The sequence below is a fragment of the Polypterus senegalus genome, chromosome 8, assembly GCF_016835505.1.
Source record: "Polypterus senegalus isolate Bchr_013 chromosome 8, ASM1683550v1, whole genome shotgun sequence".
Classification (NCBI taxonomy): domain Eukaryota; kingdom Metazoa; phylum Chordata; class Cladistia; order Polypteriformes; family Polypteridae; genus Polypterus; species Polypterus senegalus.
Window position 1 is genome coordinate 182,325,115 of NC_053161.1, and position 11,946 is coordinate 182,337,060.

At 42.0% G+C, this 11,946-nt stretch overlaps 1 protein-coding gene across 9 annotated transcripts in view; it reads left to right on the plus strand.

The window, feature by feature from the left end:
• LOC120533503 (NACHT, LRR and PYD domains-containing protein 3-like) overlaps positions 1-11,482 on the plus strand; it is a 57,806-nt gene extending 46,324 nt beyond the window's left edge. For all 9 annotated transcript variants that reach the window (XM_039760410.1, XM_039760414.1, XM_039760417.1 and 6 more), the window contains 2 exons: positions 3,519-5,244; positions 11,290-11,482. In XM_039760410.1, the coding sequence (XP_039616344.1) occupies positions 3,519-5,244; positions 11,290-11,470 (1,907 nt within the window). In that variant the 3' untranslated portion in view covers positions 11,471-11,482. The remainder of the gene's footprint in view (positions 1-3,518; positions 5,245-11,289) is intronic.
• The last annotated feature ends 464 nt before the right edge of the window (positions 11,483-11,946 follow it).

The following is an 11,946-nucleotide window of genomic DNA, read 5'->3' on the forward strand; positions in this document are numbered from 1 at the left end:
TAGGTGGTCTGTAACACATTCTAAATATGAGGCCTTGACCCCTAATGTTGTCTCGTCATACCAAACATTGTCACTAAGCTGTGACTCACCATCTAATTGATGAGGCCTTGCATTCAAATCATGTTTTACACACATGGCGACTCCCACACTTTTGCTTGTCTTTCCACAGTAATGTGTACCCGTCGATGTTCTCCTCCTGCCCGTCTATGTTATTTAACAAGGTTTCTCTTACTGCTTTATTTTAAATGCAGTAGATTCAGAAGTATTCTGACCCCTTCAACTTCTACACACTTTACTGTGTTTTAGGTTTAATTTGAAATGGACAAATTGGACGTTTCTGCCCTTCATTGTACATTCAATAACCCTTAATGACAAAGTGACCTCATGTTTTCAAAAAGGTTTGAAAAAAATATTCAAAATCAAAAACTGAGATCTTTCATTCCTAGAAGTCTTTAGACCCTCAGCTGTGACACTCCAAGTTGTTCTCAGGTGTCTCTTGTTTGCTTTAATTCTCCTTGAGATGTTTAAAGAACTTGATTAGAGTCTACCTGTGTCCCCCTGAATTGATTGGACGTCCTTCAGAAAGTTACACGTGTCTCTGTGCATAGAAGATTCAACAATTCACACTGCATGTCAGGACAAAAAACAAGCCATGAAGTCCAAGGAACTCTCTGTAGACCTCCACAATCAAATTGTGCTGAATCATGGAATAAAGCAAAGGGATAAAACCATTTCTAAAGCTTTGAGGAGCACAGTGGCCTCAAGAATTGTGAAATGGAAGAAGTCTAGAAACACCAGGACTCTTCATGGAGTCTTTTTATCCATCCAGACTAAGTAGCTGGACAAGAATGGCCTTGGTCAAGGAGGTGACCCAATGGTCACTCTTAGAGCTTCAGAAGTCCTCTGCTGAGGTGGGAGAACCTGCCAGAATGATATCCATCTCAGAAGCACTCTATCAATCAGGCTGTAACAAATGTTTAATATGTCACTGTCCTCTGAACAAAAATACTTTATAAATCTACTTTTCTTTCTACTCATATGAACAGTGGACACAGATTTAGCACAGGGGCTCATCATTTAAAACTGCTAGGCAAGCATTAGAAGACAAGACAGGGATAACTGCGAAATGGACATTGTTAGACTATTTTTGTGTGTCAAAGTCAGCATGAAAATTTCTTGTTTGGAATGGCATGATTCACTTAAGTGGGGGTCTGCACATGAAGAGAGAGTATAAAGCCTTGGAACATTGCCCGGCACACCCCTGAAGCCAATGGACGGATGGGAGAAAACGTCATCCGATCCTGAAAATCTTTCCAACGCAGCGACGCAGACTCAACACATTGGGCTCCCACTCACGAAGGTCTTGCTATGAGCTTCCTTCGACTGTTATGGAGTGTAAACTGTCATTAAAGAAAGGTTAAGTAATTTCTCCTATGTGATTTCATATCGCCGTATCACTCACTAAGGGAGGGGTATCGCCTTTTAATATCATATCTATGTAGACTCAGGTTATGTAACACGCCGCAATTAAAAGAAAAACTAATTCCAACAAGGGAGCTAGCGTCCCCTGCTGGATACACAGGCATCTTTTGGTGATTTGCTAGATGGAAGCCCCTATTAAATAAAAGGCATTTGACAATATAAAGAACTATGAGAACAGGAGGAAAAAAGAATCTCTGGTCTGGGGAGACAAAAACCGAACTCTTGGGTCAGAACTCCAAGCACTTTGTCTGTCAAAGACCAGGCACTGCTCATTAGCTGTCTAATACAATCCTACAGTGATGGTTGGAGGTGACAGCATCTTGCTATGGGGGTACAGGGGCAGGGAGACTGGCCAGAATTAACGAGATAAGGAATGCAGACAAATCCAGAGAGGCCCTTGAAGAAAACCTGCTCCAGAGTGCACACCACTGGGGTGACTGCTCAGTGACCTGAAGAATACAGCTAAGACAACACTGGAGCAGTTTCTGGACAAGTCTCTGAGTGTCCTTGAGGGAGGCAACCAAAGCCCAGTCTTACACTCACTAGAACATGTGTGGAGAGACCTGAAGATGGCAGTTTACAGACAGTTACCATCCAGCCTAACAGAGTCTGAAAGGATCTACCAGGAATAATGGGATAAACTCAACAAATCCAGGTGTGCAAAGCTTATAGAGACTTAGCAAGAAGACTAGAAGTTTGAAAAGTTGCCATAGGGGCTTCTTCAAAGTACTGAATTAAGTGGCTAAACACTTCTATTAATGAGAGATTACAGGTTTTGATATTTAGTACATTTGAACTCTTTTCTGAAAATGTGGTTTCACTTTATCGTTATGGGTTATTTAGTGTTGATGGATAGGCAAAAATGTCAAATGGATCTATTTCAAATTAAATCTGCAGTACAGTAAAATTTGCAGAAATGGATGGAGTCAGAATACTTTCTCAGTCCGCTGTTTGTTCAGTTGTACAGAATGACTCGTACAGTGTATTTTTTTTTAATGAATGTAAGGCCAGTAATTTCAATGTGTTACTCAATTACCTTTGACTCTTTATCTTTGAGTAGAAACTTCTGAACTGTTTTTGTATTTGTTTTTACACTGTAGTGTGCATTCAGTTATGTTATGTTTTAAACCTGGCCTCTCCTAACCTCCCTACTAAACTCTCACCCCCTGATCTTTGAGTTATCTACTTATTTGTCCTACCTAACACCTCCCACACACCCACATTGTTGTCCCTCCTGATCAAATGCATCTTGACAGGGTGTCCCAATGCCCCATAAACCTGTGCCCTTCTATCCTACCCCAAGATGAGCCATGAGTTTAAACTTTCTAAATTCCTTAGTCTTACATGGACTAATGTATGGAAAAGTCAGAAAACCACCATGTCAGCTCCACTCCTCAGTTTGGCACTTAACTCCTGGATTGTCAAAGTGTCACTCTGCCCACACATTTGCCTTCTTTTCTATTATGGCCAATGAGAACTAAATCCCCCCCACTCTTGCCAGCAGCCTGTTCACTCTTCCAAGGAGGTGTCCCAACTGTCCATCAGGTAGGCAGCACAACATACAAGAGTCTGACCACAAAAGAACACAAACCTAAATCTCAATCCCACTGATGACTGAGTCCTGTACTATCACTGCTTTTGTCTTTCTGGAGTGACTTGTTTTCAAGCGACCTGTTGGGTTTCATCAACCACAGAGTCACCATCAAGCTCCATGAAGACCTGACAATGGTTGGTAACTCTAACCTCTAGGTTGGAGCCCTTGGCCAGTGTGCACCTGTAGCCTTGTGTGTACTGCATGTCCAAAAATAAAACACCTGTTTCTACCTGTCTGCTTGAAGTCTCCTCCTGGGTTCACGGTATCCCCCTAAAAGACACCTGGGCAAGATCTGTAATCTCCTACTACACCACCGGTTAGCCACCTCTTCAAGTTCAGTGACCCTGACTGCAAAGTGCCGGATCAGCTGGCATCTCCCAAACATCAAAATCAGCCTACAAAAAGTCATTTTATTCTCACAAGTTCTCTTTATCACTTTCAGACCTCCATGAGACACACAGAGATGGTGTGTCTGAATCCACAAGAACTCTGGAGGATCAGGCTTCACCTGGAGACCTAAACACAAGATCTGTGGGCTTTGAGACTCAACACACAGAGCTGATGGTCTTTAAACAGTTTAAATGGACCTACAGTAAGAGGCACCATGAACTTGTGACGATGGGGAGAGCTCATGCAGAGCTAATAGAGGAGTGGACAAAAGAGAAATATGAGCGAATCTGGACTGAGCAGCTTTTTAGAAGGAGTCCAGGAAGTGAGACTGCCCCTCACATAATAGCGGTCTGTGGGGTGGCTGGGATTGGGAAGACCACCATGGTCCAGAAGATCATGTTTGACTGGGCTAGAGGCACTCAGTACCAGAGGTTTGCATTTGTGTTCCTGTTTAAATTCAGGGAGCTCAACCTACTAGACACGGAGACAGAACCCCAGATGCCTCTGACCAGGCTGATTGTAAGGCACTATAAATATCTCAATGACCCGAGACTGAGGGAAATCCTGCAGAAACCCAAATCTCTCCTCTTTATATTTGATGGCCTGGATGAGTACAAACATGAACTGGACTTCACACAAAAAAAACTCCCCTCAGACCCAGATGAGAGCTTTCCTGTACACATCCTGGTCACCAGCCTTGTCAGAAGGACATTACTGAAGGGCTGTACAGTCCTAATCACAAAAAAACCAACAGTCATGGAGACCCTGGACATGGATAGAGTTGATCGATTTGCAGAGATCCTGGGGTTCTTCCCTGAACAAAGGCTGATGTACTTTAAGAAGTTCTTTGGTGATGCTGATCAGGGCTCTGAGGCTTTTCAGTACGTGGAGGAGAATGCCAGCCTGTACACCATGTGCTTCAACCCCTCATACTGCTGGATTATCTGCTCTGTGCTGAAGAGTCACTTCATGACACCTGAAGAAGAGCGAGGAGATGCCCCCAGAACTGTCACTGATCTCTTTATGATGTTCCTACACAACATCCTCACCAATCACAAGAGAGAAGCTGAGGACCAGCAGGAGATTCTGGTCAAACTTGGAAAGATGGCTTATTATGGGGTGATGAACAGGATTCTTGTGTTTTATGACAAGTTTGAGATGTCCACCTTTGGTCTCAAGCCTGTTCTGTCCTCTCCATTCCTCTCAGGGTTCCTCAAAGAAATCCTTCAGCGAGAAAGCACTCTGGAGCACACGACGTACACATTCTACCACCTCACCCTGCAGGAGTTCATGGCTGCCTGCTTCTTCTACCTCGATCCATCAGGGGGCATCGAGGAGCTGCTTGAGAAGCTGGACTCATGTGAAGATGGCCGGTTTGAGATTCTCGTTCGATTCCTGGCAGGACTGGCCAGACCTTCTGTGTTTAAAACACTGGGAGAAGTCATGGGGGAGTTTGAGAGGAAGACAGAAAAACAGATACTGGAGTGGGTGAAGAAGAAAGCTAGAGAGGCGCTACAGGGAGGCGATAAACATAAAGCTCTGAGAGTGTGTCAGTGGCTTTACGAGACTCAGAATAAGAGATTAATCAGAGACGCCATTGGGAAGGATTTAAAGATGGACTTTAGTGAGATGACTTTATCTCCTCTGGACTGTGCTGTGCTGGGCTCTGTCATCAGCCGCTGTGGAGAACTTGAGGAGCTCAACCTGTTAGGCACAAAACTCACCTCAGAGTGCATCAGGAGACTGGCGCCGGGGCTCATCTGCTGCAAACGTGTCGAGTGAGTAATAAAACCTTCATGAGTTTAGTTTGACAGTCTGTGGACACTGAGGGTGACATTAGTGTGTCCATCAGGGGGTGTCAGGCCTACAAATAGATGAGGGTCCATGTCAGAACATACACTGCTGTGTGTCACAGTGGCACCTGAAAGCCACAACAGCAGCTCAATAACAAAAGAAATCAAATAATAATTTATATAGAAATTCACTATTAGACCCTCTTTGTTGAGAAATGAGAAAAGTACAACTGATTAGAAAGTTCTAGAAAAGTCATTTTTGTGTTATTGTTAGATATATCTGTGCATTGAGAGCCTGTTTTGTAATTTGTGTAGTGTGTTATTTTTAAAACAATTTTCATCAATAGCTGCAGGATTGAATAACTTTAATCACAATAAGTTAGTTATAAATCTGTATAGAATGTTCACTTTTGTCTAAAGAAGCTCTCAGGTAATAATGAGACTCTCCTTCATTGTGGAGAATGTGAAAGATGAAACACACCTCAGTGTCCACAGAACAGTAACAAGTGACGGGTACACAACCTGTGTGGGGTCTTCATTGATAAATAAACTGTGGTATGTGCCGTGGCAGGAGATAAGTGAGCAAAACACTCCTTAGCCCCACAGGAGACGTCATCATGCAGGTGACAGGGTCAGACACTGGTCAGAGATGGCACAATTACTAATTAGGACAAATGTAGCAATAGACGCATTACATTCAAAAATAAAGAAAATGTTCATCACAGGAAAAAAAAAAATGATAGCAAAACACCAAAGCAAAGAATGAATATTCACCTGTTTGGAAAAAAATAAAAAATAAACAAACAAACAAACAAACAAATAAATAAATAAAGCTCTAAGAACCCAGCAGCCATCAGCTTACTAAGTGTCTCCCAATGGCGAGACAAACCACAGCCGTCTAACCTGAGCGCTCCGTCCACTAAACCTGAGCCGCTTCTCCCAAATCAGTTCCCCTCCTGAACTGAAAATCCCCCCTCAGTCTGCTTTCACGGGATTTGTAAATGAATCAGCTGTCTGCAACAATAAATTAGCACACAGACTCATTCTGATAAACTGGAAGAATCCAAACTCTCCTCTTTTAAGTCAGTGGGAAACCGATGTGTTATATTATTTGAAATTGGAAAAAATCAAATACTCAGTTAGAGGATCTGTACAGACCTTTTTCAAAACATGGCAGGATCTAATCAGTAATATTTTAAAATAAGTTCATAAAGCACAGAGAATGTATTTATTTTTTTTTTAAATTAGGTATGTTTACAAGCCTTAAATTTAACGTTATTTGGCTTGCTCTCTCTCTCAGGGGTGGGGATCGATTTGTTCTTAACTCAATTTTTCTTTTTGTAAAATCTTGATTGCTTTGTATGGATTGTAATAAAATTAATAAAAAAAAAATAAATAAATAAAAAATAAATAAATAAATTAATTAACATGCGGCCATCTTGTAATGCATTCTGGGAGTCCCCCATTAATAAGAATAACACGGTTAGCACTAATGAACTCCTCTAAGAACAAAAGGAGCAACAAACCAACCAGCCGGTGGTCTCTCCTCGATTGCTGAGTTTGTTTTATTTCCCCTCATCACTCGTCAATCACAAATCATCAGCAGCCTCATATTGGCGTCCAACGGCAGCAGCTGCGTCCTTCACGTGCACCGTGGGTGTAGTCAGGAATGTGGAGCCCCCCAGCCGTGTAAAGCCAATCAAATCACAGTTACGCCCCACTTACATCATTCTGACTAATTGGGACAACAAAGTAAATACTTTCAAAAATAAGGAAACGAAAGAACTCGCTACTAACTCAAGGTGGTCTCGTTATTTATGGTTGATAAAACATTTTAAGTACAAGAGGGGCTGCAGCCTCTCATACCTAAACACTAAAACAATTTTGTATAGAAATAAAAAATTCAAAATTTCCTTTTTTTTAATGGAAACACAAATTCCATAATTACCGTACTTTGAAACAATTTTCTACAAAATATTTTTTCATACGTGAGTGCTCAGTTATTTCACGTGTACTGTGGTCATATTAATACTTTTTTTTAAAGTAATTTATTTCCTGTGCCCAGTATGTCATGAAAGTGTAAAGTGATATCTTTATAAATTAAAATGCTGATTATAAAGAGCGTAGAGTTGGCGGAGAATAAACAGCCTGTAGCAGAATCTTTGTGGTGAGCAGTCAGTGATGAAGGAGTCCATGCAGAGCATGAAGAGGCGCCATGAAGAGACAGCACTGACCCTCAAACACTTCAGAGACCCTTCTGTGCTGTAAAGTCCGTCAGTCCAAGTGCTCGGCCGCCCGCCCGCCGGTGAGTGGAGGTGAAGGTCCAGCCTTGGAGTGTCGCCCAGAGCTGAGCTGAGTACAATACAATAGCATACAGTGTGTGTGTGTATAGCGCCCTCTACTGAGCGCAGGGACAGACTCTCAGGTGAGTATTGATGATCATAAATATACAATTAGCACAAGTAAAGAAACAGATTTGTAAAACACACAGAAAACAACGGAGAGAGTGAGCTACAGGAATGGAAAACAACAAAATCTGTCAACTAAATGATTGCTGAACTCTGGTCTGGTTATTCAAAAGAATGAAAAAAGCAGATTTGTATTTCATTTCAGTTAGTTTTCTGTATGTAATTTTACTTTCAGTTTAGTTTTTATTTTTCATTGTTTTCCTTTCACATGACACTTTTTCTCCACTTTAGTTGCAGTTTTCATTAACAATCCTAACCTCTGAACTCCGGCTGTCCGCACTCCTACTGTAGAAATATGGAGTTCACCTCTGGAACTTGTTTTAGTCAAAGTGATCCTTCACGGGGGGCAGCACAGAGGTGAGCACTGCTACCCCACATCTCCAGGCCGCAGGTCAAATCCCACCCTCTTCACCGACTACTTAAGGTCTTTAGGGTGTAAAGCAGTTCAGAAGTAAACCCCCCGATGATCGTCACGTAGCTGACTGGCCTGTCCATACGACAGCAGGACATTAGCAGCAGATTTGTGATGGAGTAACACCTGAGAGTCGACACCATCAGGACTGGCAGCCCTGACACCATGTGGTGTGCCAGCTTTGTGTGGTCAGCAGTGACATGAGAAGGTCATCAGTCTGACCACTTCATGGGCTCACATGTCACATGTCACTTTATATTTACTAACTGACTGAATGTCTTGTCTGAATTCTACTAATCGACTGACTACCACCTCTATTCTGACAGCCATATTTAAAATGTTTCTAAATTCACAAACCAAATCCTCAATAGATGGACAGCACTGCTGACTTGTCTTGTCATTGTGAATGTCCATTCAGGTGGCTTCTCATCAAGCAGTGACATCAAATGACCAACATGAACTGATTTTTAGAATCAGGATTTGGCTGACAATCAAACACGTCCTTTGTTAATTCAAACATCCCCTCCATCTTTAGGGGAGCACCTTGATTTTTGTGAGCACGTGAAGTAGAAAGACCAGTTAGAATTTGTCCTAAAATAGTTGTCACTTGTGTCATCAGGGTCTTTAAATCTTTAACCTCTCCCTGGAGGGGCTTCATATCTTTATAAACTCGTCTTCTACCACTGATTCACTCATTTTAAATGATCAGAGTTTAAATCAGGACATCAATAAAAACAGCAGATAGAAATGGGACTGAAAGAAGATGAGAATTGAGAGTCAGAAGAGGAGATCAGAACTGAAAGATCAAAAAGCCGAGTGTCAGAACTGAAAGTGAAATCCAAACTCGCAGTCGAAACACAAAGCACCAGTTGTGACATCTGACTTTTAAACACACGTCTGCTTATTCTTTATGTCACATCCACAAACTCAGATAACACAGAAGTCCAATGGACTGAACTTTGTACTCCTTGATCTTTGACAAAATGCTTAGTGTGATCCTGAGTGTCACTTTGTAGCAACTCCTTTACAACAGACACACAGAATAGTGACACACAAGAAGTGAAGATGGAGTCACAGGAAAACAGAAAATATCATCAACTACCACAAAACATAAAGAATTCAGAAGAAGTAATAAAAGAAATAACTCAAAAAACACACAATATAAAGAAAACCAGGATCAAATTTGCATTATTAACATAATAAAAAAATAAACGCAAATCATTACATTAACTCACTGTGATCAACATGGGGTACAAGAGCACTGAGCAGCTCATCTCGGTTTTGGAGCTTTGAAAAAGTCCGACGCCACCCGAGTCCTATGAGCACACAATTTCAGCTCAGTGTTTGTAGATCTGCGGCACCTCAGAGTTTGTCCAATGACATTTGATTTGTGGCCCTTGTCACTTGTATGTCACTCTCATTTGTACACATTTTACTTTAGACGTTTATTGTCACCATGTCTTTGAATATTTGACTTAAAAATGTGAAGTCAGCCAACATCCTAAAGTCTTAACAGCATAAAAATGAAAAAAGAATCAGCACCAAGAGCCGAGAGCTCAGTCGTGTGTTCAGATTGGCACCCTGGTCCCTGACTTGTCTAACCACTGAGTCACTGTCCTGTTTATGTCACACGTTTGAGTGTCTGTGTGTCACTTCAGCCCTCCTTAGCCTTCACACTTTGACCAAATGTTTAACAACACAATAATCAAACACTTCAGTCAGTCAACATTTTTAGGTCATCTAAAGACACCAAAGCGTCCCATTTGATCAAAGGCCTGATAAATCAAATTCACTGAGATGGCTGCCTTCTCTTCACACCTTCTCAGGCTGACTGACAGCTCATGTCCCGCCTACTTTGTCATTTAGGCCAATCCTGATTCCCAGTTCACTGGCCCAGTGGCTGAGGTGCTGCACTTGACATCCTAGTGCCACGGGTTCAGTTCCTGCCTGTCACATGCTGTGTGACCCTGAGTGAGTCACTTCACCTGTCTGTGCTCAGTGTAAGAATACAAGGAGAGAGCTGGACATGTAAAGTGACTTTGAATTAAAAGGCGCTATATAAAATAAAGGGGATGGCTTTGTTTCCCTTTCATATTTTTCATCTGGAATGTCTTCATCAATATTTGCACATAAATTCTAATTTGTGAACTGCGTCCATTTGTCCACTTTGTCACAGTGACACTCAAACACATTTTTATTCTTCATTTGATTTTTATTTTTCTATGTCTTATTTTTTATCCTCTGTCTTATTTATTATTCAGTTTTATAAATTTGGTGCCTAAGTGGCCATGAAGAGCAGAGGCCTGTCCAGGGTCCAAATTCTTTACTGACCACCAAAGCTCTTCAGTCCACCATGTCTGTGACAGCTGGTGTGTGCAGTGACACTGAGAAAGACCCTCACTATGACACAACAAGCTTATCACCTTGAACCCGTGTCACCACCCGGCTAAGTGGAGTTTGTCCATTGAGCTCAGGTGGCTGATAGGCCTTAGAGAAGATGACTGGACAGAGTGGAGTGTCACTGTGAGCAGCCGGTGACCCTCTGTGTGTCCCTCCTGGACTGGACTGTCATGTCCTCCCGTGTCCCATCACCTCTCCTGTCACCTCTCCCTTGTCACTTATTTATCTTTGGGCTCGTTGTGTTTATTTGTCCTCTTGTTTGTGTTGTCAGTTTGTGACTAGCGCTCTGTAAAATAAAAGCTGACTGATTTACAGCTGCTGTCACAGCACATCTGGAGAGGCTGGCATTTGTAAATGGCCTCCTGTCAATCATTTCAGTTGCGTCCTCACCCTGAGTCCTGAATGATGGACAGAAATCTGAGTTTGTCACTCGGCTGAACACTCAAGTGGAGGACAAGGTCAATCCTGCTATGTGACACTCCGGTCCAGTGTGACGGCTGACGTCCTCTTATCACTCAGGGTGACCTGACAGACAGAAGATGCTTCAGGTATATAGCGCCTTGAAGGGCAGCATTGGTGTGGAGTTCAAATTGTGTTTCAGTTCAAATGCTAGCAGCAGCCTGCTGTTCAGTGACACACCTGAGCATCCAGCTCTGCTTGTAGTCATCATGTCACTTATTGAGACCTCTGATGACCGTCTGTCTGTCTGTTTCTCCTCATGTCCTCACTTCTCTCTCTTCTTCTCCACAGCCTGTCTGGTTATCCTCTCACCTCCAGATGTTGCTCAGCTCTCTCCTCAGCTCTTTCTGCTCCACACTCACGACTGACTGAACTGGACCTGAGGGGCAACTACAACATGGAGGATTCAGCAATGGATCAGCTGTGTGAGGGGCTGAGGAGTGAAAACTGCAAGTTAGAGAAACTGGAGTAAGTGAACAACAAGTGTGTGTGTGTGTTTGTGTGTGTGTTGAATTTTATTTCTTCTGACTTTATGTCTCTTTATGTTCCATATTTACCATTTAAACATTGTTTTTAATCAGAACAGACATCAGTGTCACATGTGGGCAGACAGATGGACATGATGAGGACACAGCTGCTGAATTCTCTTTAATTGTTAAATTCGGCATTGTAACCCTGAGCCCCTTGTCCACAGTGGTCTCTTTCATCCTCTCATTGTCCTTTCTGTTAGGCCTGTTGTTTTTTTTTTTTCTTACAATACAATACAATACAACATTTATTTATATAGCACATTTTCATACAAAAAATGTAGCTCAAAATGCTTTACATAATGAAAAAAATAAAATAAAATAAAAGACATACTAGGAAATTAAAATAAGTCAACATTAAATAACATAGAATAAGTGGCCAGGGAGGACAGAAAAAAAACTCCAGATGGCTGGAGAAAAA